General features: G+C 43.4%; 1 protein-coding gene across 1 annotated transcript in view; it reads right to left on the bottom strand.

Annotated features, from left to right (window-relative positions):
- The window catches only part of ccn6 (cellular communication network factor 6), a 24,997-nt gene extending 4,789 nt beyond the window's left edge, over positions 1–20,208 (bottom strand). The window contains exons 1-4 of the mRNA XM_079584221.1: positions 20,113–20,208; positions 8,547–8,808; positions 7,015–7,306; positions 6,686–6,701 (exon numbers count right to left, since the gene is read on the bottom strand). Coding sequence (XP_079440347.1) covers positions 6,686–6,701; positions 7,015–7,306; positions 8,547–8,808; positions 20,113–20,160 — 618 coding nt within the window. The 5' untranslated portion in view covers positions 20,161–20,208. The remainder of the gene's footprint in view (positions 1–6,685; positions 6,702–7,014; positions 7,307–8,546; positions 8,809–20,112) is intronic.
- Positions 20,209–21,030: the final 822 nt, after the last annotated feature.

Here is a 21,030-nt window from a genome sequence, read left to right as displayed (position 1 = left end):
GAACCAAACAGTTCTTCTTCCAGGCTAAGGGAGGATCCCTGTAAGCTTTCAGTGTTACAGTCACAAAGCACTATGTCATCCCACAGCACACATTCAAACATCTGACCTCACCCCAGGCTTCACATTCAGTCTATGACTACTGTATAGACACATTCTAACAGGTCAACCCAGAAAGCTAATTTACCATGGGTTTTCTCAGGAATTTCTTGGAGGATTGAATAGCGGTTTTCTAGTTATGAATAAGGTCAATACAAATGCAATGTCACGCTACATATTTGGCAAGTCTATGTAAATGTGAGTTTATGTGCTTGCCGCATTATTTTACTTCCGATAAGAGAACAACAATTAGTCCTCATGTGGCAACTTACATTTTTAAAGCACACAACAGCTTTAAAATTCAGGTTTGAAGTATGTGTAAGTAATGTCTCTTCAAGAAATGTTAACCACAAACTTATTTTACTCAAATCAAAAACTAAATCTAAAAATCCATAAGAAAGGCTGGAGCGAACCCATGATATTCAATTCATTATTGGCAGTGCAATATAAATTCTCTTAAATGGCAGTAACATGAACAAATTATATTAGTTATATTATACGTAAGTAAATATATATATATATATATATATATATATATATATACCGGTATATATATATATAAACGAATGAGGATTTTAGCATTCCTGAGCTTTTGGTCTGTAATTATGAAAGCTGAGGAAGCACATTCTTCTACAAAGATCATTCATAATATTAGATTATTATAATATAATATAAGATTTAGAACACCATTCGGTTTCAGAAACTAGACTGACACAGGAATCATCAAGATAATTAAGCCAAGCCTGTCTGAAAGGGCGAGCATCTCTCATGGCACATAAATTGCCTAGAGATGTTGGCAGTGTGTGGCTTTTTCTTCTTTGGAACTGTCATGTTATTGTCAGGACAGACAATATGACTAGTTTCATACATTAATCCCTAAGGAGTTTGTTTGTGCCACATGTGGGGTTTAGCATGACTCATTCCCCTTTTGTTCAGGAGTTTCTGGTTCTGAGAACGGTGCATATTCCGGGAATGCTTGGAGAGAATGTTCTCTAGATGCACAGACTGAGTGAGGTCCAGAGATTGGAGGCACCCTCAGACTGCGAATTCAATCTGGCAGCAGTTCAGCAGGGCAGAGGTGGGTCTGCTCAAAAAACAGCAGCAATTCGGTTCAGTCCTCCATGGTTCTCCCTGTCGCCTCCAGGGCCTCTTTGACTGCTTGCTCTGGCTCACATGTGACTGAGGACTTGCATATATGCCTCTCCACCAGTCAAACTGATTTCATCAGTCCTGTCAAGAGTTTGAGACGATTCAACTCATCAACTGTAAGTGGCACAGCGATGGCCATCCCGTTTTTGGATCTATCTTTCCTGGAGGAACCTCCTTGGGAGATTCCCATCAGAGCCTGTTGTCTGTTGTCTCAGATTTGGTGGTAATATGGTATCCTCGACAGAGTAAATGGAAACTCGGGGCATGGCTAGTGAACAAGGCTCTTTAAAGAATCTTGTTTTTTCATCTGCTGTGAAAGAGACCATTTAAAATGTGAAGGCTTGCTCTACCATAAGGTTAAATGCTCTCAAGTGGATACTGTTTGCATCCTGGTCTAGGGAATTCAATTTGAACCCTGTTAGAGCTTTTTTAGCTTAAGGTGTGTGTGGCAATGATTTCTGTCGAGCACATACTGGTTGCTGGTACTTTGAGACGACATTCAATTGTCTGCCATTGAATGTGCAGGACGAGATGTCTGAGGCTTTTCCGTCCTGTTTCCTTTCTTTTTTGGGACCTATCTGTGGTCTTAGAAGGGCTCACTGGGCCTTCATTCGGACATATGGAGTCAGCCCCTGAGAGGTTTCTGGCTCTTTAAGATGGTGATGTTCATGGCCGTAACATCCTTCAAACATAATGGGGCTTTTTCAGCGGCTCTGCTTCCCTGGGGCTGCCATCAAGACGGGCTATTTGCACTTGTTTACCAGTATTTTCTGTGGTAACAGATAGTTTCCCACAAATGCTATCCAACATTAAATGAGTTCACTTCAGAATTAAAATTAAAACACCCTCACCTCATCCAAGATATTCATGTCTTTCTTTCTTCAGTCGAAAATAAATTAAGTTTTTTGAGGAAAACATTCCAGGATTTTTCTCAATATAGTCAAATTCAACGGTTATCAACGGGTTAAAGGTTCAAATTCAGTGCAGCTTCAAAGGGTCTACAAGATCCCAGCCAAGGAATAAGGGTCTTATCTAGCGAAACCATCGGTCATTTTAAAAAATAAAACACGTGCTTGTCTTGCACGTCCACGACTTCACACATTATGTAATCACGTTGGAAAGGTCAGGCAGTACCCTGACATGGGTGGAAAATATAGGGCCAAAAAGTCTATTTTATAAAGAGTCTATTTATTTAATTTTCTCCTCCAGCTTCAAAATCGTACAAAATCTTTGTTTTACCTTTTATTTATTTTACATTTTTTGTAAATGGCGTTTGACTTAAACTTTTCACATTTGCTTTGTAAATACTAGGTCAGTACTAACACATTTTTTTAGAAAATAGCCTATGGTTTGGCTAGGTAAGACCCTTATTGTCACATGTCTGTCCTGTCTGGTGATGCACATGGGTGTTTTGTTATTTTGGGGCCATGTGCTCTTGTCATTGTCTGGTCCCTCCCCCTTGTTATCTGATTCTTGGTTTAGTTGTCCCACCTGTCCTGCTCGTTACCCTCCTTGTTTGCCTCCCTATTTAGTCTTCCTGTGTTTGCTGTCCTGTGCTGGTTCGTTGTACATGTTACGTGTTTCGTGTGTACCTTCCCGTTGTTTCCCCAGTGTTGGAGTTGTACCTTACCTTTTTTGTCTTCTTATTAAATCACTCTGCAATTGTATCCACGTCTCTCGTCTCCCACTCGTGACAGAACGAACCAGCCACATGTGGATTCAGCGGAACGAACTTTGTCCGGCAGAGAGGGAGAATGGGATCTCCTTGTTCAAATATTTTTCGATGTGCGCCCAAAGGAATCTGGAGAGGAATTCTTCGTCACTGGATCCATCCAGCGTTGGGACGTCATCAGTGGTTTTGGCCAGCCTCGAGTCTTCAGGCGTCCGTCGGGGAGGACGGAGGAGGAGGAGGAGATCTGCGCTGGCCCAGTCAGAGACCGTGCACGTCCCGTCTGCCCAGTCAGAGGCCATGCACGTCCCGTCTGCCCAGTCAGAGGCCGTGCACGTCCCGTCTGCCCAGTCAGAGACCGTTCACGTCCCGTCTGCCCAGTCAGAGACCGTTCGCGTCCCGTCTGCCCAGTCAGAGACCGTTCGCGTCCCGTCTGCCCAGTCAGAGACCGTTCGCGTCCCGTCTGCCCAGTCAGAGACCGTTCGCGTCCCGTCTGCCCAGTCAGAGACCGTTCGCGTCCCGTCTGCCCAGTCAGAGACCGTTCGCCTCCCGTCTGCCCAGTCAGAGACCGTTCGCGTCCCGTCTGCCCAGTCAGAGACCGTTCACGTCCCGTCTGCCCAGTCAGAGACCGTTCGCGTCCCGTCTGCCCAGTCAGAGACCGTTCGCGTCCCGTCTGCCCAGTCAGAGACCGTTCGCGTCCCGTCTGCCCAGCCAGAGACCGTTCGCGTCCCGTCTGCCCAGCCAGAGACCGTTCGCGTCCCGTCTGCCCAGCCAGAGACCGTTCGCGTCCCGTCTGCCCAGCCAGAGACCGTTCGCGTCCCGTCTGCCCAGCCAGAGACCGGTCGCGTCCCGTCTGCCCAGTGTGAGACAGATTTAGAGATGACCATTTGTGGGGCCGCCCAAGCAATGATGGACTATTTGGAGCGTCTGGCTCGGATCCTAGACATGCCAGTGTCTGCTGTTCCTGAGTCGGAGCCAGTGTCTGCTGTTCCTGAGTCGGAGCCAGTGTCTGCTGTTCCTGAGTCGGAGCCAGTGTCTGCTGTTCCTGAGTCGGAGCCAGTGTCTGCTGTTCCTGAGTCGGAGCCAGTGTCTGCTGTTCCTGAGTCGGAGCCAGTGTCTGCTGTTCCTGAGTCGGAGCCAGTGTCTGCTGTTCCTGAGTCGGAGCCAGTGTCTGCTGTTCCTGAGTCGGAGCCAGTGTCTGCTGTTCCTGAGTCGGAGCCAGTGTCTGCTGTTCCTGAGTCGGAGCCAGTGTCTGCTGTTCCTGAGTCGGAGCCAGTGTCTGCTGTTCCTGAGTCGGAGCCAGTGTCTGCTGTTCCTGAGTCGGAGCCAGTGTCTGCTGTTCCTGAGTCGGAGCCAGTGTCTGCTGTTCCTGAGTCGGAGCCAGTGTCTGCTGTTCCTGAGTCGGAGCCAGTGTCTGCTGTTCCTGAGTCGGAGCCAGTGTCTGCTGTTCCTGAGTCGGAGCCAGTGTCTGCTGTTCCTGAGTCGGAGCCAGTGTCTGCTGTTCCTGAGTCGGAGCCAGTGTCTGCTGTTCCTGAGTCGGAGCCAGTGTCTGCTGTTCCTGAGTCGGAGCCAGTGTCTGCTGTTCCTGAGTCGGAGCCAGTGTCTGCTGTTCCTGAGTCGGAGCCAGTGTCTGCTGTTCCTGAGTCGGAGCCAGTGTCTGCTGTTCCTGAGTCGGAGCCAGTGTCTGCTGTTCCTGAGTCGGAGCCAGTGTCTGCTGTTCCTGAGTCGGAGCCAGTGTCTGCTGTTCCTGAGTCGGAGCCAGTGTCTGCTGTTCCTGAGTCGGAGCCAGTGTCTGCTGTTCCGATTTCGGTGGTCCGGAGACGGAGGAGGAGAAGGAGAGGAGCCTCTTCATCGGGTCGTCTGGTGGGTTCTAACCCAGAGACCAGCCCGGAGGTAACTGCCATCCCTGCCGCGCCGCCCGAGCTGCTCGCCCTGCCGGCCCCGCCCGAGCTGCTCGCCCTGCCGGCCCCGCCCGAGCTGCTCGCCCTGCCGGCCCCGCCCGAGCGGCTCGCCCTGCCGGGACCGTCCCAGTTACTAGCCCTGGTTCCTGAGCCGGTGGTGTCTGTTGCAGTTCCTGAGCCGGTGGTGTCTGTTGCAGTTCCTGAGCCGGTGGTGTCTGTTGCAGTTCCTGAGCCGGTGGTGTCTGTTGCAGTTCCTGAGCCGGTGGTGTCTGTTGCAGTTCCTGAGCCGGTGGTGTCTGTTGCAGTTCCTGAGCCGGTGGTGTCTGTTGCAGTTCCTGAGCCGGTGGTGTCTGTTGCAGTTCCTGAGCCGGTGGTGTCTGTTGCAGTTCCTGAGCCGGTGGTGTCTGTTGCAGTTCCTGAGCCGGTGGTGTCTTTTGCTGTTCCTGAGCCGGTGTCTTTTGCTGTTCCTGAGCCGGTTGCTGTTGTTGTTCCTGAGCCGGTGGTGTCTGTTGCAGTTCCTGAGCCGGTGGTGTCTGTTGCAGTTCCTGAGCCGGTGGTGTCTGTTGCAGTTCCTGAGCCGGTGGTGTCTGTTGCAGTTCCTGAGCCGGTGGTGTCTGTTGCAGTTCCTGAGCCGGTGGTGTCTGTTGCAGTTCCTGAGCCGGTGGTGTCTTTTGCTGTTCCTGAGCCGGTGTCTTTTGCTGTTCCTGAGCCGGTTGCTGTTGTTGTTCCTGAGCCGGTGGTGTCTGTTCCAGTTCCGGAGCCGGTGGTGTCTGTCCCAGTTCCGGAGCCGGTGGTGTCTGTCGCAGTTCCTGAGCCGGTGGTGTCTGTGACTGTTCCTGAGCAAGGGTCTGTTCCTGTTCCGCTTTGGTCTTCACCGCCATGGCTGCCCGAGTGGTCGTCTTCACCCTGTTCGTCTCCGCCCTGGCCGCCAGATGGACTGTCGTCTCCGCCCTGGCCGCCAGATGGACTGTCGTCTTCACCGCCCTGGCCGCCCGAGGGGTCTTCACCGCCCTGGCCGCCCGAGGGGTCTTCACCGCCCTGGCCGCCCGAGGGGTCTTCACCGCCCTGGCCGCCCGAGGGGTCTTCACCGCCCTGGCCGCCCGAGGGGTCTTCACCGCCCTGGCCGCCCGAGGGGTCTTCACCGCCCTGGCCGCCCGATGAACTGTCCGCTTCGCCCTGGCCGCCCGATGAACTGTCCGCTTCGCCTGTCCCTCCCGTCCCGCCCTGGTCTGTCCCTCCCGTCCCGCCCTGGTCTGTCCCTCCCGTCCCGCCCTGGTCTGTCCCTCCCGTCCCGCCCTGGTCTGTCCCTCCCGTCCCGCCCTGGTCTGTCCCTCCCGTCCCGCCCTGGTCTGTCCCTCCCGTCCCGCCCTGGTCTTATGGAGCGTCTGGTAGCCGCTCCGTAGGGAGGGGGTAATGTCACATGTCTGTCCTGTCTGGTGATGCACATGGGTGTTTTGTTATTTTGGGGCCATGTGCTCTTGTCATTGTCTGGTCCCTCCCCCTTGTTATCTGATTATTGGTTTAGTTGTCCCACCTGTCCTGCTCGTTACCCTCCTTGTTTGCCTCCCTATTTAGTCTTCCTGTGTTTGCTGTCCTGTGCTGGTTCGTTGTACATGTTACGTGTTTCGTGTGTACCTTCCCGTTGTTTCCCCAGTGTTGGAGTTGTACCTTACCTTTTTTGTCTTCTTATTAAATCACTCTGCAATTGTATCCACGTCTCTCGTCTCCCACTCGTGACACTTATTCGTCGGCTGGGATCGTTTAAAGCCCTTTGAAGCTGCACTGAAACTGCAATTTAGACCTTCAAACCGTTGATAACCGTTGAAGTCCACTATATGGAGAAAAATCCTGGAATGTTTTCCTCACAAACCTTTAATTCTTTTCGACTGAAGAAAGAAATACATGAACATCTTAGATGATGTGGGGGTAAGTAAATTATCAGGACATTTTTATTCTGAAGGGAATCCTTTTATTGTACCTAGAACATCCTTTTAAGTCAACAAATCAAAATGGAACCTACATTATATAATAGTCTTAATATCCCGGGTCTTGTTGTTGTCATAACCTTTCATCAAAATGTAATAACCCTCTTCACCCTTGTAAAAACTTTTTTCTTCTGCTCATGTAATAAACTGTTTGGGTGGTGAATAATAATATTAAGCAATACATATATTTTCTCAGAATATTCCCAAAAATTGCATGATGTGTGTTTTGTTGTCTTTAATATCCCCACACACGGGGTCACATTTACCTGACATGGTCCTGTAGGTGGTGTCCTGTTGGTGTTTAGGGCTTTGATTACTCTTGAGTCCTGCTGGCAAGTTGCCCTGGAGCACAGCAGGACTCAACATTCCTGCCGGCTTTTGGATGAAGGCAGGGGTACAGCCGATGGCTCCAGCGATGCAAGTGCATTTATAGAGAGGGTTGGGCTGGAAGGCCTGTCCGTTATCATAGTGAGCCCCATTCAGATCACAACCAACCCCCATCATGTCTGCAAAAATATACAGGATAGACTATGGAGTGCAAAAATTAAATTTAGGTCTACTAAAATTAACTCTTCTAAACTTTCCTTGTTTTAGTTTGTTCCCTCATTTATTTAAATTGTGGCCAGGATAAATGGGAATTAATTAAATGATTAGTTCACTTCAGAATTAAAATGTCCTGATAATTTACTCACCCCCATGTCATCCAAGATGTTCATACCTTTCTTTCTTCAGTCAAAAAGAAATGAAGGTTTTTGAGGAAAACATTTTTCTCCATATAGTGGACTTCAATGGGGTACAACAGTTTGAAGGTCCAAATTGCAGTTTCTATGCAGCTTCAAATGATCTACACAATCCCAGCCAACGAATAATGGTCTTATCTAGCCAAACCATCAGCCATTTTCTAATATTTTTTAAAATATATATACTTTTTAACCACAAATGCTCATCTTGCATGTCCACGACTTCACGCATTATGTAATCACGTTGGAAAGGTCAGGCGGTAACCTGGCGTAGGCGGAAAATGTAGCATAGGGCGAAAAACTCCATCTCATTTTCTCCTCCAACTTTAAAATCATCCTACATCGTTTTACCATTTATTTATTTTGTAAATGGCATTTGACTTAGTCTTTGCACGTTCGCTTTGTACACACTAGGTCTGTTCTCCTGCCTACGTCACGCGTGACCCTTTAATGCAATTACGTAATGTGTGGCGCATCACAGCTTGTGCAAGATGAGCATTTGTGGTTATTTTTAAAATAAAATGACAGATGGTTTCGCTAGATAAGACTCTTATTCCTCACCTGGGATAGTGTAGAGCCTTTGAAACTGCATTCAAACTGCAATTTGGACCATCAAACCGTTGATTCCTGTTGGAAGTCCACCATATGGAGAAAAATCCTGGAATGTTTTCCTCGAAAACTTTAATTTCTTTTCGAATGAAGAAAGAACGACAAACATCTTGGATGACATGGGGGTGAGTAAATTATCAGTAAATTTTAATTTTGAAGATAACTAATCCTTTAAGGCAAAGTCGCCATGATTTACAAATCAACGGAATGTGGTCACTTAGTCAAGGGAATTAATTCTTAATTTGAGGCAACAATATTTTTTCCACGAATATCATTTGCGGGGCTCTGTATTACACAGCTTTATTCTCTGAAAACAATTTTGCATCTCAAATAAATGTAACTTATTTTAAAGATGTTGTAATAACCACACAGGGTTTTCCATAAAACATTCACTCACAAGCACAGATGCCAACCTCATAACGCGGCTGGTCTTTGGAAAAGTCACAGTACATGCTCTTGTGAGGGTCACAGACGTCCCTCTCGTTGCATGATTCCCCAATCTGCCGTGCACAGGTTTTGCAGCAGCCACAGCCGTCCAAGATGGAGCTGACACCAGGGGCGCATGGCTGCCGAACACCACACTTACACGGCCAACTACAGAACTGCCTCCTCTCCGCCGGGACCGTCCCTTCTCGCTGCTTCTGCCTGCTAGCAGAGACCTGCAATACATGGAAAAAGAAAAGAAAACCCTTGAAATAGAAACAAAATGTTTTCCATTTTGGCTCGTCCTGAAGAGAAACTGTTATTTTACATTACTGCTCTGTTGATCCACAACCTTCTTTCCAAATGGTAAGTGTCCAAGTGTGCTTCATTAACACCCATGTACTCAAAGTTTTGGGTCTTAGATATCATGAAATACTTTAATATCATAAATGATTCTGTCACCACTATAGGCTAATTTGTAGTTATTTATGAGAGAATCCTGACACCACTGTCCTTGTCTCCTGGTTGTATTATGCTCTAATCTCTTTGGTTTTGTTTTCCTTGCCAATCACTCTTGTTTTAATATTTTGTGTTTAGAGCATAGTTTCTTGATCCTGCCATTTCTGTCTATTCCGAATTATTTTCCTCACCTGTTTTGCCTTGTTTATTTGCCTGTGTAATTTATTTGTGTGATGTCTCTTGTGCCAGTTTGTTGTGGAGTGTTATTTTGCTTATACAGTAGAGTGTGGCATTACCTATGCCATGGTCATCGTCGATTCCAAAGGAATGTGTTAACTGATAAAATATAGGCCCATACTGTACATTGAAATCAGTGCAAGCTGCTTTAAATAAAAGTGTCTTTCAAATGCATAAATGTGTTGATACAGGGCCACAATGACCGTGACTAGATATGCATATAAAAACAAGTGAAGTAAACGAGTCATGGGGTTTCAGTGACGAGACCAGAAATCTCCAAGTGGGTACAATAGGGTATATTATTATATAGGGTATTTATTATATATAAACTAGATAATTACTCAATTATTTATATAAATATGTGTCAACAGAAACTGGTGTATTTAGGATGAAACGAATGAATCAGACTGTTTAACACTGTTTATAAGAGAGAAAGAGACATTTAGTACGAACTGATTCACTGAAATGAATCAAACTTTCCAAACGTACGAGAGAAGGAAGACTTTCCAGTGCTACATACAAGGCAGAGCTGACACTTGTTAACCTCCGCTCGCTCTGCAGTAAAGTAACACCATTGAAAACAGTGATATTTGCGCTACACAACTAATCATTGGAAACATTAGCTTGTTAGCAGAAAATTTATTTTGAAAGCATCGGAGCTCCTCTTAAAGCTGGTTAAAGGGTCACTGTCGTAGTGCTTTGAGTTGTGTTGAATGCCATGCTGAATCTTGCAGAAACTCTTTACCCACAGATCTTAACCCTTGTGTTATGTTGGATTTCTGTGTACACCCCTTATGGTTCGGGTCAAATTGACCCTATTTGGATTCAATACAATTCCTCAAAAATGACACTATGAAAAACAACAAAGATTCAGGTACAAATTGTAAACTTTTAATATAAACATTCGTCAAACATTACAACAACAAAAAACATATGAACATATAATTTATGAAAATATTTTTTAACCATTTTTTAAAACTGTTTTGTTTTGACAAAATGTTATTATTATTGATTAACAGTATACTGTTTTGTTTTTTTACGTTTTCATTTTATTTATATTTTTTTCATTTTATGCTTAGAACATCATAACTGAACAATTAAATTTAGCTGTATAATGAAATAATGTTTACTTTTCCTAAGTTGGCTCAACTTTTGTTTTGTAGACTCATTTCATAAAGTCAAGAAGTTACTTCTAACATGATGAGCACACAGTAAGTGTGTGTTTTCTGCATATGAATTTCTTGCACTTCACACACGGTGCTGGTTTTGCTCTCACACTTGGATGGGCACACCTCACATCACAAGTGCCCTGCCATACATAAAATAAATGTTTTTATTTTGTGTCTGTACAGTTTCTTTTGAATAGCTGCCTATGAGGGTCAAATTGACACTATTAGTAATAATATGAACGTATAGTAATTTTGTTTGTATATGTCAAAACACATCAGCATGTTGAAACTTTGCATGCATGTTCATGATGATAAATGAGAAAAAGTCACAAAATATCAAGAAAAAAAACAAAGGTTTAATTTTATTTCAGGTAGCTTGAAAAAATAAATGATAGCTAATTTTTACAATCTGGCTGACAAAATATTTTTCTGTATTGAAATAAATATGGACAAGCAAATTTTTTAGCTTCATAAGGTAGTAAAAAGCCACAATAACAAAATATAACCAATAAATGTTATTATTTTGGGTCGGTACAGTTGCCTTAGAGCGTTAAAATATGCGGGTCAAATTGACCCGCGAACATCACGAACGTAATAGTAATTTTGTTTGTATATGTCAAAACACATCAGCATGTTGAAACTTTGCATGCATGTTCATGATGATAAATGAGAAAAAGTCACAAAATATCAAGAAAAAAACATAGGTTAACCAGTATTTCCAACAACTAGAAAATCGAAACGGTTCAAATTGACCCGCAACATAGCACAAGGGTTAAGAATAGCTGATCAACAGCTGCCACATGCTGCATAATAGCAATCATGCTATTTGTCATAGACCTACTACTTCCAGTGTAGGTACAACATTTGATGAAGAAGTTCTACTGATAAAGTATGTTTCATATAGTATGTAATATGAATACAATCTGGGCATACAACACATTGTCATGTGACCTCTGACATCAGCCGTTTCCCGCCATTTATGTGTCCATTCTCATGGCATCATTGGATTGTAAAGTATCCATTATACTGTTTTCTATTGAAATGAACGTGCTCCTAATCAGTTAACAATATTTTCGAGTAAATGTGTACATAGAGAAATACACAATCTCTCTAGACACGATCATGAAGGCACATGGCTTGTATTAACACTGCTATCTAATGATATTCAGCTTTGCATGTCGTTTAAAACTGATTACTGCAGCTTTAGTTTCTCTGCCTGCCTTTCAGACATCTCGGCTTGGATGAAGAAGCTCAAGCGTGAAGACGGCTCCTTGTAATCCCTGCAAAACCGTCAGCTGACCACAACATCTTTGTACAATTCGGGTCTAACAACCAGGACAGCAAGGAAACCGGGGGGTTGTGTTTGACGGCTAACTGAGCTTTTCCATCCATATTTCAACAATGACCCGGTGTCAGGATCCTGCCACTTGGCAGGGCCGGCCCTTGTTTTTGGGGTCCCACCAATACTGGTATAATATTAAAACCATATAATCGCAACTGACATGAAAACTGCATTGAATAGATCTGGAATGCTTAAATTTTAACTTTTTGATATTTCTAAGTATGCTATACACTACAGTAAATTATTTTATTTGATCTTGTTCTTGTTTATATTGTGTGATAAAGAAGAGGCTTTTGATTTTATATGGTTAAACTTTTTTTTATGCATCAAAGTGCTTCTAACATGTCAGTATTCATTAATCTGTAGCAATGTAGTTCTGTAATTCTCTGGCTCTTTAAGTGAATTTAGCAGCAAATCCAAATGCAAAGCCTGGCAGAGCAAAAATTACACAAGTGGCCCTTTTACACAGATCTACTGACTGCACTACTGTTATAGCTGCCTATGGAAGAAAAACATCACCGAGCCAGCTACATTTACAGTGTTGACACTCTGCAGGCAGCAAGTAAACAGCCTATGTATGCAGCCCATTACTTTTTTGACATGGGCTGCATGAGTTGGTTTGTGGCTGTAGTACGCTCCGTCTAAGCCTCGTATTAGCTTCGTATTTCTTTCTGTTTTGAACCACTATTTATTATAATTTCTAGTTGATTATACTACTAAATGCAGCTTACCCAACATCACACATTAACCTGACATTGCTAGCTAGCTTCCGTTACTATAAGCACAACACGCTAATTCACTAGCCAGTTAACGTGCCACCCGTGCGCTCAGTTATTTCTTTCTTTATTTTTCTCTCGCGCGCCCGCACCTTTGAGTTAATTAAATGCCCAGGTGAGTAAGAATCAGTCAACAAACACGGTGAGTAATGACTTCTCCTGTTATTATCACTTGCACTTCATGTCACATGTGTAGCATAGCCTTCTCTGTTGGCAATATAGAATTTATATGTGATAAATGCAGGGAGACAGTCAGGCTGACGGAGAAGATTTCAGAACTAGAGACACGCATCCAAACTTTAATTGAGAATAGTAATAGGGCAAGAGCTTTACTATTTTAGATGCGCCTAGCCTAGTGAACCCTTTACACGATTCGGTTCCAGCTGAAGTAGAGCCCGTGCAGCAGGGCAAATGGGTGACGGAGAGGCGCTGTAGTCGCAGATCACGCGGAAAACCGCTCTTCCGTTCCGATTACAACATTAAACAGGTTCTCCCCCCTCAGTGAAACACCCACCCAGAATCCTGTTGAATGTGCCCTAGTTATCGGCGATTCTATTACACGGAACGTGAAAATAGAGACACCAGCCACCATAATCACATGTTTGTCGGGAGCCAGAGCGCCTGACATCAAAGCAAATTTAAAAGCGCTGGCTAATGCTAATCGTAAATTCTCTAAGATTATTATTCACGTCGGCACTAATGATGTTCGACTCCGCCAGTCGGAGATCACCAAAATTAACATTAAAGGGGTGTGTGAACTTGCAAGTACGATGTCAGGCACTGTAATTTGCTCTGGCCCCCATCCTGTTCGCAAGAGTGATGAGATAGTTAGTAGATTGTGTTCACTCAATGGCTGGCTGTCGAAGTGGTGTCCGCGAAATAATATAGAATTAGAATTCATAGACAAAAGTTTTTGGGGCAGACCTGACCTGTTGAAAAGAGATGGTATTCATCACTCCTGGGATGGTGCTGCTCTTCTCTCTAGTAATTTGGCTCATAGTCTTAGAGATACAACATGACAATCTGGGGCTCAGGTCAGGAAGCAGACAGACTGGCTTAACCGACCGCCTGCCAGCTGCCTCGCGTCACCAAGGTCAGATACATCTCATCACATAGAGCCTCTTTCACCTAGATATCATCATATAGAGACTGTGTCTGTTCCCCGAATTTGGAAATCCAAAAAACGTCTAAACCCATCTAAGGTTAAAAATGTAATTGATGTTCAACAAATAAAAAAACGATATAATACAGATGAGCAAATTATAAAACTTGGGTTGCTGAATATTCGATCGCTTACTCAAAAAGCATTTATTGTTAATGATGTGATTTCAGATTATAACCTAGATGTGCTGTGTTTGACAGAAACCTGGCTAAAACCAAATGAGTACATTACTTCAAATGAGTCCACCCCACAAAATTACAGTTATAAACATGAACCTCGTCTGAAAGGCAAAGGGGGAGGTGTTGCTGTAATTTATAGTAATATTTTCAAAACCACTAAGAAATCTAGTTTTAAATCTAATTATTTTGAAGTGTTGGTGCTTGATGTAAAAATATATAGTGTAAATGATAAATCACTTTTGGAATTTATGCTGGCTACTGTATACAGGCCACCATACAGACTTCATCAAAGAACTATCTATCAGAATTAATATTGGCTGCAGATACAGTACTAATTGTTGGTGATTTTAATATAGGCCTACATGTAGATAACGAAAAATATGCATTGGGATTGGCATTTAAAGACATTGTAAACTCAATTGGAGTTAGACAACACGTGTCAGGACCTACTCAATAGAATACAGGAATAGATTTTGATGCCGTTGAAATACTGCAGCAGAGCGATGATATCTCAGATCATTATCTAGTCTCATGTAAATTACATTTAGCGAAGGCTGCAAAGCCGACTCTGTGTTACAAATATGTTAGACCTATCACTTCTGCCACTAAAGATTGCTTTATCAATAATTTTCCTAATCGGTTTCATCCTTCTAAGCATCCCAGATAGCTTAGAATAACTTGATATTGCAACAGAAACTTTTAACTCTCTCTTTTCCAGCACCTTAGACACAGTTGTTCCGTTGCGCTTAAAGAAGATTAAAGAAAATAGTCCAACGCTGTGGTACAACAAACACTCAGGCCCTTAAGAGAGCAGCCAGAAAAATGGAGCGCAACTGGAAGAAAACAAAACTAGAGTTATTTCGCGTTTCATGGAAAGAGAGATCGATTGCATACAGAGAGGCTTTAAAAATGGCTAGATCTGCTTATTTTTCAACCCTAATAGAAGAAAATAAACATAATCCTAGGTATTTATTTGAAACAGTGGCTAAACTAACTAAAAAGAAAGTTTCTAGCCCAGAAGTTTCCAAGCAACACAGCAGTAATGACTTAATGAACTTCTTCACTTATAAGATTGATTATATCAGAGAAAAAAATATAACTATGCAACCGTCTACTACAGTATCGCATCAGGGAGAGCATTGTAGTCTCCCTGAGGAAAAATTTGATTAATTAATTGCTATAGGAGAGGAAGAATTTTGCAAACTCGTTAATTAATCTAAATCGACAACATGTATGTCAGACCCTATACCGACTAAAGGCGGGCGTACACGGTGCGATTTTTTGCTGTTTTACGAGCTCGCAGATTATTTTTTCACTCGGGAGAAATCGAGTGCAAATCGGTGATGCTCGCATGGTCGCGGCTCGCAGCGTGTGAGAGGAATTACGAGCCGAGCCGAGCACGTTATGAGCACCTCCCCGACCTCCCGATCATTTTTAAACATGTTTAAAAAATTCGGGGAGTCGGCCCGATTTTCACCAGCGTATAGGCTGTCCCCTATTGCCAAATCATACACAACCGCCTCACAGGCTAGATCGATGGGGCTATACCTCAGTGGCAGCAACCACACAGCGTGCGCATACACTGTCACACACACACACACACACACACACACACACACACACACACACACACACACACACTCTCTCTCTCTCTCTCTCTCATGTTTTTATGTTGAACGGAATGGCTACTGTCACAGTATCTGCATTTGCACACACATTTCTGTCATTTTTCTATCTGAAGCTTGCCTGAAACATTGAAAGTTCTCACAGAGACTGTGTTTAACTGCCAGCTCGGGATAAAATTCGTGCAGGAGGACAGTCGTGCCGTGTACCAGCTGCTTTGACGCGATTATCAGTTTAACTGACTCGTAACGTGTGCAATATCTCACGACCTCCCGAGTGTCCGAACTCGCACCGTGTACGCCCGCCTTAAGCTGCTGAAAGAGATGCTTCCAGATGTCATAGATCCTCTTCTTAATATCATTAATTCATCTGTGTCTCTAGGATACGTACCAAAAACCTTTGAGCTGGCTATGATTAAACCACTTGTAAAAAAAACGCATCTTGATCATACCAAATTAGTCAATTACAGGCCGATCTCGAATCTGCCTTTTCTGTCAAAGATATTAGAAAAAGCAGTATCCTCACAACTGTGTTCCTTTCTAGAAAGAAATTATATCTGCAAGGATTTTCAGTCCGGATTTAGACTGTACCATAGTACAGAGACTGCTCTCGTTAGAGTCACAAATGATTTGCTCTTATCATCCGATCGTGGTTGTATCTCTCTATTAGTGTTACTCGATCTTAGTGCTGCATTTGACACTATTGACCACAACATTCTTTTAAATAGACTCGACCATTATATTGGCAATAGTGGAATTGCACTAGCATGGTTTAAATCATACTTATCTGACCGTTATCAGTTTGTAGCAGTAAATGAAGAGATGTCTTATCGATCACAAGTTCAGTATGGAGTACCACAAGGCTCAGTACTAGGACCCCTGCTGTTCACTCTGTACATGCTACCATTAGGAGATATCATTAGGAAACATGGAATTAGCTTTCACTGTTATGCCGACGATACTCAGCTGTATATTTCTTCAAACCTAATGAAACCTACCAATTCACAAAATTAACGGAATGCATAGCTGATATAAAAAACTGGATGACTAGTAATTTCCTACTACTAAATTCTGAAAAAACAGAGATTATAATTATTGGACCAAAAACTTCAACACGTAATAACCTAGAATACTGTCTAACACTTGATGGCTGCTCTGTTAAGTCTTCGTCGTCGGTTAGGAACCTGGGTGTGCTCTTTTTATACCAATCTTTCATTTGAAAGTCATGTGTCTAGTATCTGTAAAACCGCATTTTTCCATCTTAAAAATATATCTAAATTACGCCATATGCTCTCATTGACAAATGCGGAACAATTAGTTCATGCTTTCATGACCTCAAGGCTAGATTATTGTAATGCTCTACTGGGTGGTTGCCCTGCATGCTTAATAAACAAACTAGAGCTAGTTCAAAACGCAGCAGCTCGAGTTCTTTTATGGAATTATGCCCGACTCTGGGATCATTTCTCTCGGGAGGAGCCACAGGGTCCCACCGTGTTGTCGCCGCCAACCAAGCTGCCCGTGATCCCGGAGGGTCGCGTTCTCGCCATGGCTACGTTGGGGGACCGGACTCTTTCCACCTCGACTCCCGAGGCGTCATCCACAGTTTCTACTCTTCGCGGTAAGCGGGGAAGACGGCTATCATGGGAGTCGGCATCGGAGTCCTCTTCGACCGAGTCTATCTCTCCTGGGACTGTCCTCCCAGAGCCTGCTACGGTTCCCGCGGAGATCCTCCAACCGGTCACTGTTCCAACTACTGTCTCGGCAAGGGAAGGGAGCCCCCGTCCTTCGTCTCTGCCTGGAGTAGAGCCCGCTGCAGCAGTGATCGCCGTCCCAGAGCCCGCTGCAGCATTAAACGCTGTCCCAGAGCCCGCTGCAGCAGTGATCGCCGTCCCAGAGCCCGCTGCAGCAGTGAACACTGTCCCAGAGCCCGCTGCAGCAGTGATCGCCGTCCCAGAGCCCGCTGCAGCAGTGAACACTGTCCCAGAGCCCGCTGCAGCTATGAACGCTATTCCTGAGGTTACAGCTGTGGGCGCTGCAGAGAGGGCCGAGGCCGATTCAGCTGCCAAAGAGGTTTTGCACTCGGTTTCTGCCCGTCAACGCATGCCAGTCCTTGTCGCCGCAGAAACTTTGTCTGAATACCTAAGAACCCTTGTCAAGATCCTTGAAGTCCCTGTCAGTCCTGTCATTTTGCCCTGTCCCGAGTCCTTAGCTGCTGTGAGCGCTGCACCCGATCCTGTCCTTGTGAGCACTGCACCCGATCCTGTCCATGTGAGCACTGCACCCGATCCTGTCCTTGTGAGCACTGCACCCGATCCTGTCCTTGTGAGCACTGCACAAGAGGGTTTAATTTGTTTGCCTAAATTGATCGTTTTGTGGTGAACAATTCATCCATGCAAGTCAATCCACACAAAAAAAATGACAGTAGACAGGCTAAATGAAACACCTACTTTTCTAGATCCAATCAGGTGCTAGTTGGAAAAAAAAGCCACGCCCACTATTTTTCCTCCTTTAGTATTCTGTTTCTCTCGGAAATACGTCACAACACTGAGATTAAGTCGGTTGCAACTTCCGGTTCACACGGACTTTAAATTATATTAAGCCTTAAAATTCTGCATGATTGACAGGTGGATTGCCGCTGCTGTCACTTCTAGCCGTTTGTCTTCTGCCTGTTAGCCGTCACCTCAGCTAATCCAGCCTTTTTGCCCATTTTCGGTTATCCGGGATTGACACACGGTGACGCGCTGGCAAAATGGCAATCGCCTACTTTGGGCTTAAAAAAAACCTACGGGTGATGTCACGGACACTACGTCCATATTTTTTTTTTTTTTTTTTTCTATCGCCGTGATGCTTTTATCCTTTTACCTTCATGCTGTGGAAATACAAACCGGAAGACAGAACACAACGCGCGCAGCGCTGAAAAGGGGCGGTGTTACACAAGATCTAAAGGCTATACTGCAGCAATCAGCTTCACTAAACATGCTCTTTTAACATGGTGTCACAATCTGTGTTAAATTTAGTTTCCATGGACTTTTAGGTTTTTTTTTTTCAGTCACATTTTCCTTTGTTCTATTTTCCCGCCACAATCTGTTTCCATAGACATTCATTAACGACCACACCTGTTTGTGTTCTATTCATTATTAGCTTGCCTTGTGCATTTAGGTTCCTCTTGATTCTCATTCATTTGTCCGGTATTGTTTATGTGTGCCTGTACAGTGCCTTTGCTATCTTGTTTACTTTGATTATTAAAACTGAACTTTAATTATTATTATCTACCTTCATCATCCTTGGACCTAATTCGTGACATACGGACATTTACAAGGACAGGGCAGAAGGATGTTTTTTTCCTTTCCTGTTTTTCCTCTTTTTTACATTGTGTAAAAGTGACCAAAAATGGCAATTTTAAAGAAGTCAAACAAAAATATAATAATCCCCAGAGCGCTAAAATTAGTGTGCCGTCTCAATTTTAAAATCCACGAACCGCTCCTGTAACACCACAGACAATATTTTAAATTATTTATATTTTAAAATTATTAATAGGTGTGAATATATATATATATATATATATACGTATAGACGCTCCAACAAGGACGCTAAAGACCATAGCCTCTAGCAACAGTCGTGAGGTTTACTCACACGGAAACTACTAGCTGCCCCCCGTTACATATACATATATTATTATTTTGAAATGTATTAATATTATAATATACAAATTTAAATTATAGATATAATAATCATGTACATTATTTTAATTTAAGTCAACAAAGCTTAACATAATAATTAAAATAATATAGTATCACAAAGATAAACAAAGATAGCCCTTAAAATTCCTTAAAGGAGTTTCTAAATTTAGTTCTTTAAGTTAGAGTTAGATATGTGTGTTTTATCATATATCATTAGAGAAAGGCAGTCATGTTTCTGTACTGTAGGGTTCACTGCAGTCCCATCCAGTGAGATAATAATATATATCATATAATTTATATAGATCAGTGGTCCCATCTCTTTCACACACGTGCTGCCTGGGTCACCAGAGGTCAAAAAAAAAATCTGAAGTCTATCTGTTAAGTTTACAGGATGAGGTCATTCCGTGAGAGCAGAATAACAATAGGAACCTACATGCCAGAGCAAACTCATAAATATCTCATAAATCATCTCTTGGGAAGTTCCACTTTGAGGAGATGCTGTAGTAAGTGCTATTTCACAGGCCACACAGAATCTCATGAAGAGAAACAGGTTTTAAATAGAAGCTGACTTGCATTCCATCTCTCTGAACCTGACCTGCCATAAGCGCTTTGACAACTTCTTCATCTTTTAAAACCTTTAGGGCTACACCAGCACAGACCTTAAAGACACGAACACCAGCACACACATGAACTTTAAAGTATTTTTACCGGGTCGTTAAGTACTAATGTTTCATGCATGGCATCCATGTACTGTACAGTTAACATCCCAAACATTACAGAATCTCAAAGACAAGTTGTAAGTTACAGTAGTATGTATATTTATGGCCGGCTAGGCCAGCCATTACGGGTCATGGACAGACAGTTGGTTAGTCACGTTCTGGTTTTGAAGAGAGAATGGATTTGGTGGCTCTTACCTGACTCAGACAAAGCAGCAGAACCCAGAACAGTAGTGATCGCATCATCTACGTCTTGCAAAGGAGCTCTGCGCACCCAGAATGAAAGAAGGAAGGCTGTGTGTGTGTGTGTGTGTGTGTGTGTGTGTGTGTGTGTGTGTGTGTGTGTGTGTGTGTGTGTGTGTGTGAGAGAGTGTGTGTGTGTGAGAGAGAGAGAGAGAGAGAGAGAGAGCTGACCTGTCAGAGAGAGGTACACAAAGCACCCCTCTGTCTGTTCTCCAAACACACCTTTCCCCTACAGAACTCACACAGAACTCTATCTGAAATATTTCACCCTCCCTCCACTCTCTCTCTTGCCTTCTGCTGTTCCTTTCTCTTCTCGCACCTTGTAGCATCTATTTTGCAAAAAAAAAAAAAAAAAATCTTTATCAGATAATGCTTAAAACAAGATTTTTGTTTTCAGAGAATATATCTTGAATTAAGTTTATTTTTCATTTTAGCATAAACACAAGGATGTTAATTACATTTACATTAATCTCAATGGGACTTGAATATGGTAATATGGCATATAGTCTTAGAGCTCAACCATGACAATCTGGGACTCTCTATCATCATATAGACTGTGTCTGTTCCTCGAATTAGGAAATACAAAAAAAATCCAAACCCATCTAATGGTAAAAATTGAATTGATGTTCAACAAATAAAAAAACAGATATAATACAAATGAACAAATGATAAAGCTCGGTTTGCTGAATATTCAATCTCTCACATCAAAAGCACTTATTGTTAATGATTTGATTACAGACCATAACCTAGATGTGCTGTGTTTGACAGAACATAGCCTCTCATGTGACCAATGTCTGTTACTGAAGTCACAGGACTTCATCATGTCAACCCTACGAAAACACAAGAGATGTTTTCGACTTTACTAATATAGCG

Source organism: Phoxinus phoxinus, assembly GCF_949152265.1.
Source record: "Phoxinus phoxinus genome assembly, chromosome: 16".
Lineage (NCBI taxonomy): Eukaryota > Metazoa > Chordata > Actinopteri > Cypriniformes > Leuciscidae > Phoxinus > Phoxinus phoxinus.
The sequence above is the reverse complement of the archived record's forward strand: the minus strand, read 5'-3'. Positions and strand labels throughout refer to the sequence as shown.